At 43.9% G+C, this 23,280-nt stretch overlaps 1 protein-coding gene and 1 long non-coding RNA gene across 5 annotated transcripts in view; one reads left to right on the forward strand and one right to left on the reverse strand.

Annotated features, from left to right (window-relative positions):
• The window catches only part of GLIS2 (GLIS family zinc finger 2), a 95,953-nt gene that overhangs the window by 35,190 nt on the left and 37,483 nt on the right, over positions 1 to 23,280 (forward strand). For 2 of the 4 annotated variants that reach the window (XM_073636585.1, XM_073636583.1), the window contains exon 2: positions 22,496 to 22,708. In XM_073636585.1, the coding sequence (XP_073492686.1) occupies positions 22,531 to 22,708 (178 nt within the window). In that variant the 5' untranslated portion in view covers positions 22,496 to 22,530. Of the gene's footprint in view, positions 1 to 22,108; positions 22,416 to 22,495; positions 22,709 to 23,280 lie in introns of those variants that run through there. The other 2 variants (XM_073636586.1, XM_073636584.1) reach the window with 2 other exon arrangements.
• On the reverse strand, positions 1,359 to 22,793 carry LOC141148817 (uncharacterized). The gene is made up of 4 exons (XR_012245253.1): positions 21,845 to 22,793; positions 19,722 to 19,883; positions 19,087 to 19,303; positions 1,359 to 4,994 (listed from the first exon to the last, which is right to left on the reverse strand). It is a non-coding gene; the product is annotated as an uncharacterized lncRNA (long non-coding RNA).

A 23,280-nucleotide genomic window follows, 5' to 3' on the forward strand; every position in this document is an offset into this window, starting at 1 on the left:
TGATCAGCGTTATTTATTGCCATGGTACAGGCAGGGCACTGTGCATCCTAGCCCTAGGAATTCATTGGTCGTTATGATGCTGATGGGGCTTATGCATGGCAAACTGTGTTTGCAGCACCCCAGAGGAACCCAAATGCACCCTAGGGTGTCGCAGCAACCCATTTGAGAAACAATGGTTTAACACAATGCAATGTCTTCTATATGTGATAGATTGCTTTCTGTTTCAGGACTTCACATACCATATCTAAAGCCAAAACTTTTTTTTTCAAAAATGGATAGAGTAGGAAATGACTAAAAGTTGTCTGGATTTTTTTGTAATCTGTGAACCATGGGGGGATATCTCTATCCACTTCCTGTCTTGTAGATTTAGCAGGAAAAGAGAAGGATCAAATGTCCCCATTGGAAGATTTTCCGGCTATTCCTGTTGTGGTGGCAATTTAAAAAAGTAGGATTTTTCTTCTCACTTTCATTCACAGTGACATTGATCTGCAGGTTAGGGAAAGTGAATCTTCCTAGAGTGGACACAGACTAAGGCTGGCCATACATTATACAATTTTCTTGTACAATTTTCCTTTAGATTTACCAAAACCATATAATATGAGGTCAAACCTAAACACTTTCAATTTGTATGCAATGAAGCAGTTGTTTTGGAGTAAACCTTATTAGGTTCCCCCATGACCTCAATGCCCCAGTGATATTCTGCAGCTTTCATGGTTTCTTATGGTTTTTCTTCACCAAGACATTTTATCAATGCCGTACATTTTCTACAGAATTCCCTACCTCCTCAAAACAACAGAAACTCATATTACATTATTTAGTCCTTTGCGTTTATCCAGTGTAAATTTTATGATCCAACTATATTTTATATTTTTATTTATTTATTTCAGGTACTTATATAGCGCCATAAATTTACGCAGCACTTTACATATACATTGTACATTCACATCAGTCCCTACCCTCAAGGAGCTTACAACCTAAGGTCCCTAACTCACATTCATACATATACAAGGGCCAATTTAGACAGGATCTGATTAACCTACCAGCATGTCTTTAGAGTGTGGGAGGAAATCCACGCAGCCACAGGGAGAACATGCAAATTCCAGGCAGCAGATGGTGTTGTGGTCGTGATTCAAACCAGCGACCCTTGTTGCTGCTAGGTGAAAGTTCTGCTAACCACTACACCACTGTGCTGCCCATCACTATATAATTTTTAGGTTCCATGCACACAGCTTCAAATGAGCCTATCACGTAAAATATTGCTATATATTCTCTGCTGGCAGTAACAGGCGCAACTCTATACATTGTGACAGTGTTAGGCCCTGCCACTGTGTAAGCATAGGGAAAACTGACACAGGGTTTGCACTAATGCAGAGTGTGGGGCTCCAGGGTATTGGGTCTGAGCGGAGAAGACTATGTTTTCAGTTTTCTAGTACAGGGTCCAGAGTCTGGAGGCTTCAAAGAGTCTTTGGGTGGGATGAAGCCTCCAATACTGTGTCCAGGTCTTACTGGAGACTTGCAGGCTGTGGGGGTGTGGAGGTGTGAACACTTTTTATAAGTGCTGTCTGGCCATAGCTCAGGGCTGCCTTCAGGAGACAGGTGTGTGCTCCATACAATAGACAGGCGTACTCCCATTACGAGAGGTGCTCTACTCAGGAGACTGCACTCCATGTTGGAGGAGAGATTCCTTACCCATAGGACTGAGAGAGTCAGGACAGTTAAGTGAATCTGGATGACTGGGAGAGCTGAGGAGAGAAGGCGAGTCCAGGGGACTAAGGTAATCTGTAAATCTCGGAGGAGTGAGAAAGCCCAGGTGATCCCCTATTGAAAGGCTAGGAGTGGGACTATGCAGCTGGGTGCTATAACCATTTGAAGACCCGGCCTTTTCTGGCACTTTTTGTTTACAAGTAAAAATCTGTATTTTTTGCTACAAAATTACTTTGACGCCAAACATTATATATATATATTTTAGCAGAGACCCTAGAGAGTAAAATGGCGATCGTTGCAATTTTTTATGTCACATGATATTTGCGCAGCGTTTTTTCAAACGCAGTTTTTCTTTGGAAAAAATTTACTTTGATGAATTTTAATGCAAAAAAACACAATATATAACCACATTTTTTGGTACAATATAAAATCTGATGTTACGCTGAGTAAATAGATACCTAATGCCGCGTACACACGAGTGGACTTTTCGACCAGACTGGTCCAACAGACCGAGTCCGGCGGACAATTCGACCGCGTGTGGGCTTCATCGGACCTGCAGCGGACTTTTTCGGTCGAAAATCTGACGGACTTTAGATTTGGAACATGCTTCAAATTTTTCTGACGGACTAAGTCCAGTCGAAAAATCCGCTCGTCTGTCTACTAGTCGGACGGACAAACACCGACGCTAGGGCAGCTATTGGCTACTGGCTATCAACTTCCTTATTTTAGTCCGGTTGTACGTCATCACGTACGAATCTGTCGGACTTTGGTGTGATTGGTTGTAGGCAAGTCCGGTCGTTAGAAAGTCAGTCGAAAGTCCGTCGTAACTCAGTCAAAAGTCCGTCGGAAAGACCGTTGGACCTTTGTTGTCGAAAAGTCCAACCGTGTGTACGCGGCATAACTTGTCATGTTTTAAAATTGTGCATGCTCGTAGAATGCCGACAAACTACGATACTTAAAAATCTCCATAGGCGACACTTTAAACATTTTTACAGCTCTCACTCTAACATTCACGGTGATACCTCACAACTTACATATGTGTTTGCTTCTAGATTTTAGTTAGGGGTATTAAAGTAAAGGGGACTGAATACAAATGCATGTCACACTTTTCAGATATTTATTTGTAAACAATTTGGAAAACCATTTATCATTTTCCTTCCACTTCACAATTATGTGTCACTTTGTATTGGTTTATCACATAAAATCCCAATAAAATACATTTACGTTTTTGGTTGTAACATGACAAAATGTGGAAAATTTAAAGGGGTATGAATACTTTTTCAAGGCACTGTATATTTTATATCTTTGCATTTAAGATTTGCAGTGTGGTTTTTACCAAAGGTGACCTCTGCTTAGGCAGCTGACTTCATTTGCTTAGTCCGAATTACCCACGTTTGCAAAACTCTAGGCCAGCGGCTAATTATACATTCTAAAGCTGACCTCCAGCCTTTCCTTCAAGTAGAACTATAGACAAAACTATTTTTTTTTTTTACATTTTGGATAGAGTAAGGGATAGTTATAAGGCTTAATGTACACTAGCTGCTCCTAAACTTGAGTTTAGGAGCTTTTAGCGTTTTTTTGCAGCAAGATTTTCCCGCGTTTTCCCGCATACATTATGGCCAAGTGTACATGAAGCCTAACCCCTGTCAGAATTTTTTGCCATCTGTGTCCCATTTCAGAGATTTCCCATCACTTCCTGTCCCATACAGGAAGTGTGAGTAAATCCCCGCAAAGGACCCCCCAGGTCACCAGAACTAGTGTCCCCGTTGGAAGATTTCCCCTCTATTTCTTTTCTGGGGACAACCTAAAATTTGGGATTTTCTTTACTTTCACTTTCAATGATAATGGTAAACAGGACAAATAGAAAGGGTGAATTTCCCTAACGGGGACACGGACAGGCTGGACAAGCATTCTAATCCATCTAAACTGTATCCAAAACTAAAGCTCTGAAGAAGGGGGTGCGCCCCCGAAACACGTTAGCTGTACCCTGTGTTCTGTGCATGTACATACATTGTTTTTATGGCCTTTTGTCAGTTGCTTTTCGCGAGTACCCACTTTTATATAAAACATTTGTATTAATAAATTATCTTTGGTAATGCACTAGGTGTGCATGCCTTCCATTTCTGTTTTTCTTGTAGTTCCTTTCGGATTACCCCATCTGAGGAAGGCAGCATCCACCCAGTTTTGGATACCATATATACCTTTCACACCACCATTTTATCTGACATCTGTTATTCCACACCTTGGAAGACCTATTAGCGCTGGAAGTGACTGTGTTTTTTGTATCTAAGATCAAGTTTAGTATCCTTTCTTATCAGTGTCCAGTAGGGGTGCTCTGTTGTCGTTCTGGCCTTCTGGCTGGGATGGCTGGCTCTATAGCAGCCTTTCTCAATTTTTTCAACACAGAGAAACTCTTGAAATAACTTTCTGGGAAACCCTGCTTAAAAATACTCTATTCACAAGTCATGATACATTATTGTGATGGTCAGTGGGAAGAATGCTCCTTACACTTGTGGTCATTGGGAAGAATTACCCCCTTACAGATAGCTAAAAAGATCAATGGTGTCAGTGGGAACTTATCTGAGAGGCAGAAATTGCTCATTGCTCAAGGAACCCCTAGCAACCCTAGTTAAAAAAAACCCTGCTCTGTAGCATCACTGCTGGTATGATGGGGGTCTGAGGGATATTCCTTGTGGGAAGGAATGCAAATAAGGTGCCCACTGGGTGAGGTTAGGGTCGGCAATACTACCCTAATGTGGAGGATTCTGAGGGACCCAATGCCTCCTGATTTGAACTGTGCTGGCTGAGGCTGAGGGCTGGGAATGCAGAGGGCCCATGGTGTCAAGCACCCCCTGGGACGCCACTCCCAGTAGCACTATAGGGGCTCCCCTGTGTGAAACTACACTTGGCCATGACACTAAGTGCTTTTTTTCTGAACAAGGTCTTTAGGCCGAGACTGGGACAATTTTTGTTACCAGGCCGCATGGCCTAAACTCTGGATTGCACATTGGCACTTTTATTTTATTTTTGTCTTACTTTGTAGGTCTCTGCGCTTATTTTTGTGTCATCTTTTATTCAAGAATAAAAGGTATGGGTCTTCAGGCCTTCCCTAAAGTTTAGAGGGAGAATGTGAGGCCATCAGGTTCCTTCCTGCCATGCCTTGAGGTGGTTTGTCTTCAGGAGAGCCAACCCACCCCCCGTCTAATACTCATTGGCAAGCTTCAGCTGATCAAGAGGAGCAGGGTCTGCCAGGCCTTTTTTGCTAGGTGGTCCTGAGTGTCTTGTCCCCCCTGAAAAAAAAAAAAATAGTGTTGTTTTTATTTATTTATTTATTTTAGTATAATCTTTATTTTCATTTTCAAAAAGAAAGGGATGACATACAGTAAGTAAGTAATCAAACCAAAAAAGAAAAAAAACAAAAACATACAAAAAAGCAATTAAACTTGCGACATTAGTGTCCGAAAGTTCTTTGGTACATACAGTTGCAAACATCATATGACTCCACCTTTTTTATACCTAAACAACATAGGGGGTTGTGCTTATAAACCAGTGTACCAAGCTAGGGCTATGCACCCATATACATTACTGTAAACTGTGAACCTATTGTGACCTGGAATGAGAAAAAGGTAAGTGAGAGTATAGAAACTGGGAGAAAGGGCAAAGAGAGGAGATAGGGAAAAGAGGAAGGGGGAATTGGAGGGCCATAGACCCTATGAATACTAAAATACTTAAAACCCAAACGCTCAATAGAACAAAAACACTCAGCACTATATCTGAAACCTTAAGTAGTATTAGCACAAATATTCTGGGGTCTGTAGCATGCAGGTCTCAGCCTCAATAACGTTATATTAAATTATTACCTTACGGGTCCCCGGCACCAAAGACCGAGGCAGACAGAATCTAGAGGTAATAAACTATGGCACCTGTACAGCACTAGAGGTGTAATATATCCAGGTGGCCCAGACACTATAAAACTTTTCGTATCTGTCCTTGCACTTTGCCACTCATTCCTCCACCGCCATGATATTATTAACCAGACAAATCCAATCAAGTTGTCCAGGAATATGTGTTGACTTCCAATGTACAGAAATTAGGCGCCTGGCAACATTTAAAAGGTGGGGCAGAACCGATTTACAGTAGTGGCTAAGAGGAATAGATGGCACGTGAAGTAGAAACTCCAATGGGGAGTCAGTCATATCAATATCCAGTATAACCTTTATCTAGGCTCTGATATCTTGCCAAAAATGTCTAAGCCTGGGGCACTCCCACCATATGTGTAAGTAGGTACCTCAAAGCCCGCAGTCCCTTCAACAGAATTCTGAGACCGCCAATTCTGGCCAAAGTGGCCGGAACTCTGTACCACTTGGTCAGTAGGGTAAAGCTATTTTTCTGCATCTTTGTGTCCACAGAACTCTTGTGGTTAAGGTTGTATAAGTGATCCAATTGAGTCTCTGTAAACGTATGCCGCAGGTCTCTCTCCCATTCCTGCATATTTACTGGCCTACTCCGAGATTCAACAGAATGCAACATCTCATAGAGCACTGAGATAGAGTGGGCGACTGGGTCTGCAGACATGCACAGCTTCTGAAACTGAGTCAGGAAAGATGGGCGCCTAATGGTATGAGGTAAACTATGAACAAAATGATGCAACTGTCTGTAGCACCACTCATCCATTGGAAATCAGCCAAACTGGGAATGGAGCCAGTCCAATGAGACTAGGTCCTGCTCATGTATGATCCTTCCACACCGTGCCTCTCCATCCCTTGCCCATGTGCAGAGGTAGGAGAGGTGTTCCCCTAAAATTAATCAGGGGTGCAAGTGGGGACATAGGTGGCGACAGTAGCCCCTGAGCATTTAAGGTGCCCCACACACGCAGCACATGGACAGAGACAGGAGACATGAAGTCTGAAAAACCTCGGCAGTCCCAGGGGAGCTACGGAGCATGAGACAGGTTAAGTCCAGCTAAAAATTTCTAAAGGGGGACCCAGGATTTGGTAGTAGTGCGATGTCTAATAGTGCCTTTCTAATATCCGTTGTAAAGCAATCGCCTCATAATAACTCCGCATGGATGGAACACCCTTAGGACGCTGCAGAGTGTGTAGGGCTAGAAGGGGGCTCCGGCCATGCCAGATAAAGTTCAAGAACAGACTGCTGAAGGCCGAGAAAAAAGATCTGGGTAGTGATATAGGCACCATCTGTAGATAAAAGAGGACTCTTGGCAGTACATTCATCTTCAGGATACTGACTCAGCCCATCCATGAAAAAGTGGTACGATTCCATCGTAGTAGGTCAGCTTTAAATGTGGAAAGGAAAGGTTCATAGTTGCAGGTGTATGACTGTGTAAATATGGCTGGGATAAATATACCCAAATATTTCAAAGAGGAACTACACCATGTGAAAGAAAAGAAGGCTTGTAGTTGGGAGGGCATATCTGGGAGAATAGCAAGAGGGAGAATCTCTGACTTGCTATAGTTGATTTTAAAGTTGGAAAGGGAATGGAATCTCTGTAGCTCAGCCATGAAATTGGGAAGGGAGATTGGCGGGTCAACTAAATAAAATAGTACATCGTCAGCATACGCTGACAGCTTATGTTCTATCGTCCCCACCCAAAACCCCTTAATGTTAGGGCTTAGCCAGATCATATTTAACAGCGGTTCCAGGGTAAGAGCAAAAAAAAAACGGGGACAGGGGGCACCCCTTCTCGTCCTATTCCGTATCGTAAAAGTGCCAGAGAGAGTTCCATTCACCTTGACCCGAGCCTCCGGAGAACTGTATAAGGAGCCTATCCACCTAAGCATGTTTTGGCCAAGGCCCAATCTAGACAGCACTGCCTGAAGATATGTCCAATCCACCCTGTCAAAAGCCTTCTCAGCATCAGTGGACAGTAGAAGGTAGGGTGAACTGGTCTGTTGTAAATTTGCCAAATGGATTAGCTGTATAGCTTAGATGGAGTTGTCCCTAGCCTCCCTCCCAGCTATGAAGCCTGTTTGGTCTGAGTGAATTACCAACGGTAAAATGGGCTTTAGCCAATTCGCTAATATCTTCGCCAAAATCCTAATGCCAGTGTTTACCAACAAGATCGGTCTATAGCAGTGACGGCTGGTGGTTTTTTGTTTGGGGGAGGTGGTAAACAAGCGTACCCCCCCTCCCCCCTCGGTGGCAACTCAAACTCCCCCAACCCCACCCCCCCTGCTGTCTGCCAGTCGGTCCACCGCCACTTAGTCCAACTAGGTGGTGGGCTAGCTGGAACCGGAACCTCTGAGGAAGTGCGCCAGTCCGGAATGTCCACCAAAGGTGGGCCAAGGCGGGAGAGAAAATGGGGCAGATCTGATTTGTTCTCTAAAGTAACCTGATGACCATCTTTAGTGACAGAGAGGCTGAATGGAAATCCCCAATGATAAATCAGGTGGGCCTCCTGCAGGACTTCCAGCAAGGGTTTAAGGGCTCTGCGCTGCATCAGTGTGCGTCTGGAAAGATCCAAAAATAGGGACAGCTTAGCTCCATCAAATTCCACGTGGCGGACCCCCTAACATGGTACATGATACGTTCCTTCAGGGAATATTTGTGCAGCTTACAAATGATGTCTCTGGGTTTGTCCGGGTCATCTGAGGGGGGTTTGAGGGCCCTATGGGCACGATCGATTTCAATGTAATCGGGTGCCTCCCTGCCCAAGATCTGTTTAAACACTCCCTGGAAAGTAAGGACTATGTCCCTAGGTGCTGTAGCCTCCAGCAGGCCCCTGATTTTCCACATCATCCAGTTGATCAAGCAAAGTCAGTGTCTGTGGTCTTGTACTTTGCAGTGTGTCTGCAGAGCTTGCATGGTAGGGGTGATGTCTTCCACCGATGCCTCCACTCTACGCCCAATGTGGGCTGTATCTGCTTGCAGGGCCTCATGTCCTGTCTGAGGGCCTTCTCCATCTGGGCCACAAAGCACTCCAAATCAGGGAGGGTAAGAATATTGGACCACAAGTCACTGTCCCCGAGGGCCTCTCTTGTGTCCATGCTCCCAGCAGAGGTGGGGGGGGGGGCGGATGGATGTGGCGAGGGTGGCCCTGCTAAAACATGTATGGGGTCCCACGTGCAGCCAAGCTGCTGCCTTCCCGGGTCCTGCCCAGATCCAGACTGCTGATTAAGCTGCCAGGGGAGCCCGATGAAGAAGGGGGAGGAGATGAAGTGGAAGGCAGCCGCGGTGAGGGGATCGGAGATGCCGCACGTACGGCTGAGGAGCACTCACCCGACGCCATCTTCGATCGGGACTCATGTGGCCAGCCACCGCTGATGAAATACGCCTCCAGGGAGCTGGAGCCGAGGAGTCCGCCAGGGCTGCGGGGATTGTCTCCGCTTCAACAGCATCCCTTCTGGCGGACTGTGTCCTTCTGTGAGCTGCTGCATGAGCGATAATTAAGAGTGGGTCGGATGGAAGTCAGCACAAGCGCGTCCACTTAATGCCGCAGCCACGCCTCCATGTTGTTTTTTTTATTAAAATAAATTATGGTGTGTGGTCCAGTTGGATACAAATTGTTGTAAATGCTATAGCCTATGGATAATATTATGGTAGCCAAGAGTCGATTTAGGGCCATGTGTTACTGTATAAAAAAACTCAGCTGATTTGCAGTGAAATTTCAGGGGAAAATGTGAGGGATCCTCAAATGTGTATACATAGGGTGACATGCATAGGCACATACAGGTATCACCAGAGATTTGTCTACAGGTCTCTGCATAGCTGGTCCAGGTCTGCCGTGGTTGCACTGCATCTGGGAAAAGGAGGGGGGACATTCTTGAATGGATGTAGCAGGCATGTTCAAACTCGCTAGGATTTGGTCTGTAACCAGTAGAAAATGTGTTCTTTCTTTTTTGTGGGAGAACATTTAACTTCTTCACAGCCGAAATATGTTTTTTTCTTGCTTGATTTTCATCCCAATAATAATACCCACCCATCTTTCAGCCATGGAAATTCAGTTGTTTCCAACCAGATCTAAAAATGTCAGTTTTGTGCACTAAATTGTTTTTTTTTTTTCTTGTAATATAGAAAAGATACAGGTATAAGAGAGATTCAGACATCTGCAAGGTACTGTATATCTGAAGCAGGAGCACCAATGGGTTACAGATATGGGAAAGATCAGCAGAATACAGTAACTGAGTTTACAGCATGACATGTCTGTTCACGGCAAATGGTGCACTAAATTTTGAAGGGTTTTGCAAAATGGTTTGAGGATAACACAAATTTAGATTCCACTATGACGGTTGCTGGGGGAGGAACAACAGGTGGTTTAGAAACTGGACGACCAGTGGTCAGCCATAAAGAGTTATAAGCTGAGGGTAAAGAAAGAAGAATTAAGAAAGAATAGGGAAAATAGAGAAAAAAGGGATGGAACAGAACAGGAAAAGGGCATTGTGAAAAACGGGGAAGGAAGGGAAGGTGGAGGAAGAAGATGATGGTGGGAGATGATGTCTATCGAGGTTGCCCTTCTTAAGGGGTGAGGCCCAAGTTTTGGTCCCTAATTATATAACAATAAGAACTTCCAATGTTTTTTTATGTGCAATTATAAATAATTCTACAGCTTGGGCCTTTTTTGACTGTTTATGATGGGCGTGTATATTGTGTGGTTAAGTAAACATTTTCTTTTTTAATCTTTTTTGTCTATTTAGAACATAATGAATCTAAGGAATTTAGCTGTAATCATAATTTTGCTAGTACAAAAAAAAAGACAAAATTAGGTATGTGGGGCGCCGTAGAAAGAAAATGCTTCCAGAGACATCCTTTTTAAACCTTAGAAAAATGTTGTAAAATTGATGCTTATGTGGGCAATGTTTGGGTGTGTACACACAACGTCTGTATGTAGACGTATGAGCCCTTGTGACATCGGCCCTGCATTCCTCTGAAATTTTGGCGGGATGATCCAAATTAACTCCAGCTTTGTGAGATGCTGTAATCTCTGAGACGGTGCATTGTACAGCAAGTGGGGACATGTGCTGACCAACTGACTATACTGAGCCATGATTTGGCTTTACCAGCCTTTGGAATCAGGCACTGTTCAGTGGCTGCCAGATTAGATTCTGAGCTCCCCTGTGTACACAGGGCCAAGCTATTTTTTTTTTGTCATGTAAATATAGAGCTGTGCTATATTTCAAAAGATCATCAATGATTCTGTCTTTGAAACATTATGTTGTATGTCATAAGAAGCTTCTTTATTCTGTTCAGCAATAAAGCCAAAACTTTTTTGGATTGGGTGGAGAAGGGTTAGAATATTTCTGAGGTGTTTATTGCTGTCTGTGTCCGAACTGGGGAGATCTCTCCTCACTTCCTGTCCTGAAGACACCATGGGGGAGATTACCTAAATCTGGAGCACTCCGAATCTGAAGTAGCTGTGCATGGTAGCCAATCAGCTTCTAACTTCAGCTTGTTCAATTAGGCTTTGACAATAAAACCTGAAAGATGATTGGCTTCTGTGTAGAGCTGCACCAAATTTTGCATGCTCCAGATTTAATAACCTCCCCCATGTGTGTCAGGGTAGGACACGGGTCAGCAGCACAGAAAGTGGGGAAAAGTTTCCTCAACATTAAATAGCGTCTACAACAATCTTTAGAATTCTGTTGTGCCTCTGAACGATAAATGTCGGTGCCTGCAACAAATGCATGTACTTGTCAGAGACAGATACATGAATTTATTGGAGGCATGGTGAGGGCCGGCACTGAGGTTGATGTGTCCTCAGTGAATGTTCATCCCCAGTAGTACAGCATCATTGGTTGCTGAGAAGTCATCAGCTGCGCAGCCAACAGCATCATAGCAAACAATGATATACCTGCGGCACCATTCAGTTGCCAACCAGGAGATTCCTTTTGTTACCCAAATAGAGTCATTGCTATATTTGAGTAATGACATGAGCAAGCATCCGTGAGTGAATAGGGTCAGGTATGAATAAATGGTCACTAGGAAGCCAGAGGCTGCTGACGTCTTAGCAACCACTAGTCCTGTGTGGAAAGCTGTCACATTCATGAAAACTTCCCAGCACAAAATGCCCCACTTTGAGCACTTACATCTCTCTGTATGCCAACTCAGGTTTGTTCCTATTTACCGCCAATTTGCTTATGTGCAACCTGGCCTCAATGCTTTTTGAATCTATCGCAAGCATAGCAACAGATTATTAGAGTGGCAGACATAAGAACTACCTGAATATAGGGGCACATGTCAAATCTTCTACCAAAACTGTCATAAGGCTTTTCTGAATTAGGTGCAGTCCATTTTAAGGGGGTCATTTCACCAGAAAAGTGTCTTAACTGCTTTTTGGATCCCCCACAAAGGGTCTAAACTTTCCCCAGTCCATTCAAAACTTAGAAAATGTTTTGGCTAAAATGAAGTTATATGGGCAGTGATGACAACTGAAATACTAGAGGTCATATGCACCTATTCTGAGTCACTGTCCTGTGTGACTTGAAGGTATCGGGTCACGCAGGACCAAATGAGACGTGGTCAATACAAAAAAAATTAAAATCACTGGCAAATGCCTCAGGACAACAGGCACTTAGAGGAAAGTTTGGCCAAGCATAACAAGGTGACCCAAACTGCAACCCTTAGAAACCAGCAGTAAGTAGTGGGCATAGGAGCAATAAAGCAGAACCCCAGCTATTTTTTAATACTCCGCCACTTACCCCAAATATGTTTTATTTAATTTAAAAAAGACAACCTTTTTACTGCAGTCTTCTAGTTGTCTGGTGATATGCTGGAGCTTCCTCTTCATTCTTGGTGGTGGTGGGCATTCTTCCAGCCATTCCCACATTATGACGTGTGAGTGTCTCTCAGTACTGTGAGCCCAGCCTGTGTGATGATGCACCCAATGGGAGTGTGTAACCAACAGGCTGGACATGGGAAATGAGCAGATTGATGTGATTGTGGTTCTGTCCGAAGAAGATCAGTAGCGCTAGACAGAGAAGGAAGCTGGGGATAGAGCTGGAGGAGGGTAAGTACAACTTCAGTGCATTTTTATTCAATACAGGAGAAGGACTAAAATAATAAATAAAATCTTGAAACTCCACTTTAATTTGTAAAGGGGCTGTAACAGCAGTGGTCTATAGCAGATCTTTAGCAGGAACCTGTCTCACTGACTCCCAATCATTACTAGAGCCCAGGAGCTGTCTTTGATAGTTTGTGGTTACTGTGCTGGGAGCACACAGCTAGCAAAATCTCAGCATAGAAACCTTGGGCCCCCCTGGGAGATGCATATGTGTGGCCTGTTGGCATTAAAGCCCACTCTCTTGGTTGCCATCTCATCCCTTTAAACCCAAACACAAATGAATTACACAGGTTCTACGGCTAATTTAATGCAGATAAGGCATGAGTTTAATTACCACCTTAATCAGCCATAGAACCTGTGTAATTCACATGTGTTCGGGTTTAAAGGGATGAGGTGGCAACCCTAGTTGCCATATATATGTGTAACATACAGTAGGTTGCAAGAGATTAAAAAATGTATTTTGGTAATACTGCTTCTGTTACTTGGTTGGCACTGCTGAATTCTTAAAGAAGGCAGTACCTTGTTGTGCATATTACCCAATGCCAATGTTTATATACTTGGCTAATGCTGTCTTTTGGTTCTTGGTCTCACTGGAGCTGTGGAATTCTCGAAATGGCTGGTCACGATTCTAGCAGAATCTTTGCAGAGTCAATTTGGGCCTGATTACCTGATACAGGTAATAAAAGAAAAACTAGGCTAAACACACTTTTCACCCATAAACACCATATAACATGACCATGGTATGAGTTCAGAAAAACAAGAACTCTGAGGAAAAAAATGGCCACTCCATTGCTGTAATGGTTCTGTAACTGTACTCCACCTCTGTAATGGTGGGAGTGATCCAAATGTCTGCCCCGGGAGAACAGATAATTTGCATGTTAGAATTAGAATTTCACACAGAGCTGTTAAAGGTACACTCCAGTCAATATTAGAAGTTAGGCATTGAAATGCCTACAGGGAAATCCTATGCTCTGTGATTCAGTCTTTAATTTTGACATTGCTGTAAAGCCTCAGTCAACCTTACTTCTGCTTGCAATGCTGGAGAAGTGTTCCTGAACACACCCACTCTACAACCCTTCTAGTCTCTCACATACATAAAGAATCAGTTCTTAGATCAACCTTTCTCAACCAGCGTTCTGTGGAACCCTAGGGTTCCTTCAGAGGTTGTTAGGGGTTCCGTTATCAATGAGCAACCACTGACAAAAATTATCTTTTTAGCTATCTGTGAGGGAATAGGTTTATTCTTTCCAAGGACAACACTTGTAAGAAGTATTCTTACCACTTGCCTTCACAATAACTTAACTTGAGCTGCAGATATAGCAATTATCAGCAAGAGTTCCCTCAGACTAGAATGTTATTTCAAGGGTTCCTCCATGTTATAAAGTTTGAGACAGGCTTACTAGGGCTTTCCATAGATAGATCTATTTTTTCGTTCAGCCGAAAAAACGAATAGATTCCCCATCCACACAATCAACGAGAATAGAGGAATCCTCCTCGCTTAGACATTGTAGTCTGAAAGCAGGGACTCTCCACTGTCAGAATACACTGATCATTGGCTGTGGCTGCTGGTCAAGAAAATTTTTCCAACAACCCCATTAGAATGACTTCTGCTAAGCAGGGGTAACCACACATGGATCTAAATTAGGTTGGTTCCTGCTGAACCATCCAAATTTCGATCCATCTATGGCCAGCTTTAGATGTTCATCACAAACCTAATGTTGAAGCTGGATTCTGATTTGAGATTGGATTGAATGGATTGAGATCTGATTGGAGACAAGCAGAAAGAGGGGAATTTTCATAGCGAAGGTTTTGGAAAGCATAGCCAACCACCCCACATATGGGGAGCTATGTGGATTCTGGCTGCAGTGCATTTCACAGACTTCAGAATTAGGCCAGCTTTAGGCTAGATATAATGGAAGGTATAAAAACCTTTATGTGTTCATATCAGGATGTGAGAAGCAAGCATTAAGATGGGCACCCTGCAATCTCTATCCTTTCAACTTGAGTGCTCTGTTCTTGACCCATATTTTTGGATGCATTTGTCCAGGATAACTGGAGTTCAAAATAAACACCCATCGTCCACATTTGGGATGCATGTTTGCTAACTACGGATGTCGGTGCACCTGGCCGTTCTGTGCCCCTGTGTTCCCTGCTCCCCTGCCAGTTCTACCTTGTCATTTCTGGCACCACTTATGCCCACTCCTCCTGTGTCACAGCTGGATACACACTGTCACTCTTTGTCTGCCAGTGGCCCCAGGGTGCATTACGGCATCTATATATGTACATGTACATTGACATTGTTCTGAGCCAACTGACACTGTTTATGCTGTCTTTTGTGAGCTACAATGTAATCGTACATGGTTACGTAGTTGGTCTGGTTGAAAAAAGACATCTAGTTCATGTTCAAGCAATAAAAGGCAACATTTTCTTTTTACAATCCTTTACAGTGGGGAGGAAAGTATTCAGACCCCCTTAAATTTTTCACTCTTTGTTATATTGCAGCCATTTGCTAAAATCATTTAAGTTCATTTTTTTCCTCATTAATGTACACACAGCACCCCATATTGACAGAAAAACACAGAATTTTTGACATTTTTGCAGATTTATTAAAAAAGAAAAACTGAAATATCACATGGTCCTAAGTATTCAGACCCTTTGCTGTGACGCTCATATATTTAACTAAGGTGCTGTCCATTTCTTCTGATCATCCTTGAGATGGTTCTACACCTTCATTTGAGTCCAGCTGTGTTTGATTATACTGATTGGACTTGATTAGGAAAGCCACACACCTGTCTATATAAGACCTTACAGCTCACAGTGCATGTCAGAGCAAATGAGAGTGGAAAATTTAAGACGGACTGATTACTTTCCGTCCCCACTGTATATACAATCCTATTCTGACTAGCAGAGTTAAAAAAAAAAAGCCAAAGGGTGCTACTTCAAAATCTTAGCAGGTGCTTCTTTATACTTTATACAGCAACCTACATTCAGATGTTTATACTGATAATAAAAGGAATAATCAATTCATTTAGATTAATAATTAAAGGATCACTAAAGATAATTTTTTTTTTGTAATAACAAACATGTTATACTTACCTCCACTTTGCAGCTCGCTTTGCATAGAGTGGCCCCGAACCTGGTCTTCTGGGGTCCCTCGGCGGCTGTCTTGGCTCCCCCCCGCAAGGACTCAACACCTTCATGCAAGCTCCCTCACATGGTGTTGAGTGCTTGCGGGCGCGCTCCCGTGATACAGCCAGTGGCCATAGCCGCTCACTGTATCACTCGGCCCCGCCCCCAGGCGTGCCGCATCATTGGATGTGATTGACAGCAGTGCGAGCCAATGGCTGCGCTGCTTTCAATCCATCCACTGTAACCAATCAACGGCCAGGCTGAGCGGTGAAGAGGATGTTGGGGGGCGAGCGCGGGACTTTCGAGGGGTCAGGTAAGTAGAACGGGGGGGCTGGGGGGGGCGGTATTGTCGGATGTTTTTCATTCTATGCATTAAAGTGAAAAAACTTTTACCTTTACAACCCCTTAAAAGATGAATTGCAAGGTAAGCCAATATTGTCAAAATCAGGGGTTTTCAACCTTATTGAGGCCAGGGCCCGGCAAATTCCATGCCCCAAAAGAAACACACAAAATAAATGTATACACAATAAAAGTATGGGAATACAAAATATATATGGAAATTCTGGAAGGCTTTGGATAGGGTTGGGTATTATTGCTGGGGGTGAGGATTGTACATGAGATAAGGGGACTCGGCAGCAGACTTGGTGGCCCTGTAAGGGATGAGGGTTCTAGAGGGAGTGTGGAGCAACTGTGGGGTATGTTTTCCTGGAGGGGACTGGGGGTATGTTTAGGAGGCTGGGGACTTTGCAGGGGCTTTGTGGGAGGACTGGAAGGAACTACAGGGGCAATGGGTGCACTGGGGGACACTGTTGCAGGTTTGGGAAGCACTGTGGGAGTTTGGGCAGCACTGTGGGGGCTCAGGACTCTCAATAGGCCTAAGGGCACTGTGAGAGGTTGAGAGGATCTGCAGATGGCTTGAGGTCCAGGAGGGAGGCTGCAGCCTGGCAATGGGCCATGGACTGGTGGTTGAAAACCACTTATCTAAATACAAGAAGCATGTATATTGTTTCATGATTTTTGGTGTGCTTTGTGTATTTCTTCCAGATCCATGCAGAGATCCAGTGTGAAACATTACCTCTGTGCAGGAGCTTCCTGTAATTAAAGTTGAACTCCAGTTTTGCTACACTTTACTATGTTCCTCACTAACATGTGAGGCTGCTGGATGTGCGGTATAAACTGCATGTAGCTGCGGCTACATATAGCATACCACACTGTGTTCTGGGTTTGAGCCGAGACTTCCTGTCTCATACCCAGAACACAGTAGAGTCTATCTGATCGGCGGTCAGCCAATCAGAAGAAGCAATGTATACCAATGAATACAAAGCTTTCTCTGATGGGCTGATGATGTCATCACTACACTCATAAAGTAATATCTGGGTTTGCAAAGGTATTTAGTGCATATAATATGAATTTATATGTAGCTATAGAGGAATACATTTAAAATTGAGGTTCGGGAAGCAAAAAAACAAACATGCATACTCACCTAGATGGCTGCAGCACCTATCCCAGCTGCAGCTGTCCACTGCCGAGGTGCCGCTGATCACTCAGTTCTTGGTCTTCAACGAGCAGAGAACCAATGACTTTCAACTTTTAGTTTAATTGCATTTATAAAAAATAGAAATCTGTGTATCCAGGGGCAGATTAGATACTCAATGGCAACTATTTACTAAAATCAAATCCACTTTGCACTACAAGTGCACTGCACTTGAAATTGCACTGAAAGTGCACTTGGAAGTGCAGTCTCTGTAGATCCAAGGGGGACATGCAAGGCAAATAAAAAACAGCATTTTAGCATGCACATGATTGGATGATAAAATCAGCAAGATTTCCCCTCATTTCAGATCTTCCCTTCAGATCTACAGCGACTGCACTTCCACTTGCAGTGCAAAGTGGATTTGCCTTTTCGTAAATAACCCCCAATGTGTCTAAACGCTTATAAGTGCATGTAACCGCATCATTCTGGCAATAAAAGAGAGTTTGAAGGGAAAAGTATAATGGAATGACTGTGCAGTGGCAGTCAGAATCTGAGGGGTAACCAAAGCATTGCATCTTCCTTTGTGTCCATGTGGTCAGGGGGCAGAAGTATGAATGCCCCTCTCCCTAATTTACTAACTGTCTACATTCTGTAGAGCATAAGGCATCATCTCCTTTCCCTCACATCCGATTGCCTGTTGTCTTAAGGGTACTACAGGTTTATTAACTACTTCAGCCCCGGAAGGTTTACCCTCCTTCATAACCAGGCCATTTTTGCGATATGGCACTGCATTACTTTAACTGACAATTGTGCGGTCGTGCGGCGCTGTATGCATATAAAATTGATGACCCTTTTTTCCCCACAAATAGAGCTTTCTTTTGGTGGTATTTGATCACCTCTGATAACCTCTTTTATTTTTTAGCGCTATAACCAAAAAAATATTGTAAATTTAAAAAAAAAGTAATATTTTTTACTTTATGCTATAAAACATATCCAATAAAAAATTTTAAAAAAATCCATTTTTTTCATCAGTTTATCGGTTTAGGCCAATATATATTCTGCTACATATTTTTGGTAAAAAAATCCCAATAAGCATATATTGATTGGTTTGTGCAAAAGTTATCATGTCTACAAACTAGGGGATATTTTTATGGAATTTTTATTTATTTATTTTTACTAGCGATGGCAGAGATTAACGATTTTTAGTGGGACTGCGACATTGCAGTGGACAAATTGGACACCTAACTGACACTTTTGACACTTTTTGGGGACCAGTGACACTAATACAGTGATCAGTGCTAAATAATATGCACTGTAACTGTACTAATGACACTGGCAGTGAAGTGGTTAACATCAGAGGTGATCAAAGGGGAAGGTGTGCTCCTAGGAAATGCTTTCTAACTGTGGGGAGAATGCTATGACTGGAAGAAGACAGAGATCTGTGTTTCTGCTTAGCAGAAACACAAGATCTCCATCTTCCTCCCTCACAGAATGGCGGTCTGCCTTGTTTACATAGGCAGACCGCCGTTCTGCCTCTCCTGTGAACGATCAGTAACTCCAGGCAGCCATCGTGGATGCCAGACCCGCTGATTGGCTCCTGCTGTGTCAAATTACAGCGGGAGCGGGTCGCCAGCACATATCTGGTATTACTGCACATATCTGGTAAAAAATGCAATTGTACAGTTAGGCTTATTAAACCTTAACCTAGACTTTCCCTGCCCAATTACAGACTGTCCCCAGCTGATGTGGTCTTCTCAGTACCTACCTTTTTTGCTTGGAAAGTCATCATGCATATCCCGCTTTGATAGAGTAGGTACCCCAGGAATCCTTGCATTCCATGTGGACTCCAAGATGTAAGTGTTGGTGCGCTGTGTGTCGGGAAATCAGCTTGGAGTCCACAGAGCACATGCATCCTAGGGCAGCAATGCTGCTTAGGGAGCCACTCAGAGAGTGTTGTCATCCTATGACTGGAAGTTGAAAAACTGGAAGAAAAAAACAGATAAAAAAAAATGTAATCTGCCGCAAAGAAGACTGAAAGAATGAGACCGCTGAAAAGAGTTACATACAGTTATCATACTGTTTTTATCTTAAGGTTTAGTTACACTTTAAGAGAATAACACCACTTGGCTCTTTTGAATATTAAATGGTTCCATATCATACTCCTATTGTAGTTGTATTACAGATAGGTGTGTTCATGCCTTTGAATGCCATCAATATGTAAGCAGGTTAAAATAGCCAGTTAGATGCGGGACGGTAGGATTTAATTCCTTTCCCGGTTCTTTGGTCTTTTTGGCAGGTTCTTCTCTGGGTCTGGCCCACTAATCCTGTGACATAAATATGAGACAGTGGTCCAGGGATCCCCTGAGAAAGAAAGCTAGGGTCGGTTCGGGTTTAAGTTACCTCCAAAAGCATGTTCCTGACAAAGGCCTAGTTGAGAGGTAAGACCGATTCCTGTAAGGGAGAGAGACAGCGATGACACCCACGAGGAGCAGAAGGATGTTGCTTATCACCATTGGAATGTAAAGTCATCAGAACCTTTGGTTTCCCCCGAAGACACTAGCCCTGGAGGAATACAACAAACACTGGTGTAACTAGTGATGATAAACACAGCTGCTGACAACCAATAGTAGGATAAACTAAATAAACATATGTATCATATATGTTGCCGCGCTAACATAGTGAAAATAAGTTGCTAAAAACAAAATTCCATATCAAAATGGAACCTGGCAAAGGTAAATAGAGTTTAAGAAATAGTCCAAATCCAATGTATCTCTTGAAGAAAACATCACTGATATTGTGCAGAGATCGTGCTGCTCCATTAACGTAGTCACCATGTGAGCCATCACCATTGTAGGAAATACACTCTTACCAGAACCCCACAATAGAGTCTGATTCGCCTGTTATAAATACTTTCACCGGGAGCATTCAGTTCACACCCATTGGTTCCAATAAGTCAGGCTGGCTTTCTCTCCAAGATTAGTAAGGACAATGGTGACCATATGTATAATCGAATATCCACATGGAATGAAATCAAGGAAAGCCACATAGTGTAAATCGGCTAAACTCTTTAATGTAAACACATATTAAAAAAAGGTTAAGCGCAAACAAAATTAACACTTTCAAGCTGTACAGCAAAGGTTCCAACTCCAAAGAAACGTGGCAGTGTTGTGTGCGTAGGTTCCGCCCAATGCGCATTTCAGCCCATAGGACATCATCTGGGGCCCTGGAGGAATGCCAGTAAAGCATTTGAAATGTTGTTCTTGCCTGGTCTGATGTTACTAAAAGGGGTGTAATGCAAGTGACCGGCGACACAACAGAGTTTACTGAGTGGGTCTTAAAGACATTGGGGTATGAAAACAACAGTGTGGAGTGGAGCAGTGTAAAGACACAAGTTGTTACCTAGGGTAACGGATGTTTTACAGCAGCCTGTCAATAGCGTGTACCTGTTATAGGTGGAACAGCAAGGGAGATGTTGTTGGCACTTCTTCTGCCAGTGATCTGTCTCCCAGAGCAGCGGGAGCAGATTTACGCTGCAGTGGTCTCCATCTTGTACAGAGGTACGGAAGTTCAAGAGTTAAATCAAGTGCATGTGTGGAGCCCACGCAGGGTGCGCGTAAGAGGGGGCCGACTCCACTACTGGGGAATGGTAGTGGAAAACACTAAACAGGTGGATGGGGACAAGACTCACCGTATCCCTCCTAAATGCAAGATGTACATTGTCACAGGGACCCGAGATTTGACTGGAGAACAGTTACCGTGCAAGTGTACACAGTGTATGTTCATCTCTGAGAGTAGAGGCCTGCCTTAAGGTTGAGTATCACTCCACGGCAGCCTCAACCTTGTCCCAGGGCATTGATGAAAATGGCATGAAGTAAAAGTACCCCGTGTGTAGCAAGAAGGACCCTGTTCAAGGTGTCTAGTGTAGCCAGAAGAACCCACAATGGGTAGGCCTCTCATGTGACCTCTGCTTGGTGTCCAACGAGGCGAGAGATATGGAGGACATGACAAACAACCCCCACCCTACCCCCCACAACCACTTACAAATAGATGCAGTAATCAGAATTTGTTAAGTGACCATTCTTCCTCCTTAGCACAGTATTGCTGATCAGGTCATAACCAGGTTAGGACAATCTGATCCCAGGGTGCAGCAAGATCCTCCTCTATTCCGCTGTATGTAAGGTGTGCCATGATGTATTGGAGGGGGCCACATTCTGGCCTGTATTGTTGTGCATCTGTCTGGAAAAGAGGTGAAAACTGGTTATGTTTGGTGATTTCAACAGCTACTAATTTTAAAACCGTGTCCTGGATTTCTGCCATTAAATTAATATCTCTATTCTCATTTTTGGTTTCTGTACTAAGTGCTGATATGTGATTACCTTTTGTTTCAAAAAGGCAATGCTATTCCTAATACAGATGGTTATGTTTTTTTTTTTTTTAACTCTGTTTGGTGTAGTGTGTTGTTTTACGATGGTATTATGTTATTTTCCACTCTAAGCACTTCCTATGCACTTTCATGTGCTTACCCCAGCCTCCGGCAACCTGCCACCTAATTAGCTTCTGCATGGATTGCCATCTCTTTCTCTCCTTTCTCTTCCCTCCTTTCCTCTCCTTCCACTGTTTCTCCTCTCAGTCGTCTTTGTATGTCTCCCCCTCCAGTTCAGTGTCCTTCCCCCATTCCGTTCTGTGTCCTCTCTCACCCTCCCCTCCAGTGTCTCTCCACCCTCCCGTTTTTCTTTCTCCACTCTACAGTGCTCCCAGGCCTTCTAACATTCCTCAGTGTCTGGCCGTGGCTGGCTCTATGCCCAGGATGGGGGTGGCGCAAGGGGGGGGCACGCCTTTATCCCCACATGGCACTAACTGGGTGACCCTCCCTTTTCCAGATTCCCTTAGGAGAGGGGGGGCATCTAACATTTAAAAAAAGAGGGGGGGATCCTAGACCCCCCATCCCTTATCCATCAGGAAACCACACGTGGCATTTGGTAGCACCCTTTCCCTGACAGATCCACACAAGGATCTTTAACCCTTGCTTCCCTGTTGGACTGACTGCACTTGATACTGCAGGGAGATGCTTTGTATATCTGTGGAAAGGAAAAGGTTAATGATGCAATGCTCTGCATATGTTTGATGTGAGTAAAGCTGTCTAGGCTGTTTCTAATTCTCTTCTTCTCTCCAAGGACAGCTGGGGGTGCTCTGGGTGTAGCTGGTGACCATGCACTCACTGGATGAGCCCCTGGATCTGAAGCTCAGTATATCTAAGCTGCGGGCAGCAAGAGAGAAACGAGATCGGAGTGGAGGGAGCCCCAGGAAACGCACTGTGCACCATGAGCTGATGATACGTGATGATGGAACAACTGTTATTACTCCCATCTGCTCCTCACCCCCACCAGGTGATTCCCTTTTATCTATATCCTCACCCCCACAAATGCTTCACCTTTATCCTAACCCTCACAGTGATCTCACTATACCCTCACCCCTACCAGGTGAGCCCACTATATCCTTACCCCTAACAGATGATCCCACTATTTCCTTACTTCTAACTGATGATCTCTCTAAATCCTCATCCCTACTAGATGATGCCACTATAGCCTTACCACTACCGGTGAGCCTACTATGCCCTCACCCCTACCAGGTGATCCCACTCTATCCTTACCCCTACCAGATGATCCCACTATACCCTCACCCCTACCAGATGATCCCACCATATCCTTACCCCTACCAGGTGAGCCTACTATGCCCTCACTCCTACCAAGTGTGTCCACTATAACCTTACCCCTACTAGGTGTGCCCACTATATCCTTACCTCTACCAGGAGTTCCCACTATACCTTCACCACTACCAGGTGATTCCACTATACCCTCACCCCTACCAGATAATCCCACAATACCCTCGCCCCTACTAGGTGTTCCCAATGTATCCTTACCCCTACCAGGTGAGCTTACTATGCCCTCACCCTTACCAG

This window comes from Aquarana catesbeiana, linkage group LG06 (genome assembly GCF_042186555.1).
Source record: "Aquarana catesbeiana isolate 2022-GZ linkage group LG06, ASM4218655v1, whole genome shotgun sequence".
Lineage (NCBI taxonomy): Eukaryota > Metazoa > Chordata > Amphibia > Anura > Ranidae > Aquarana > Aquarana catesbeiana.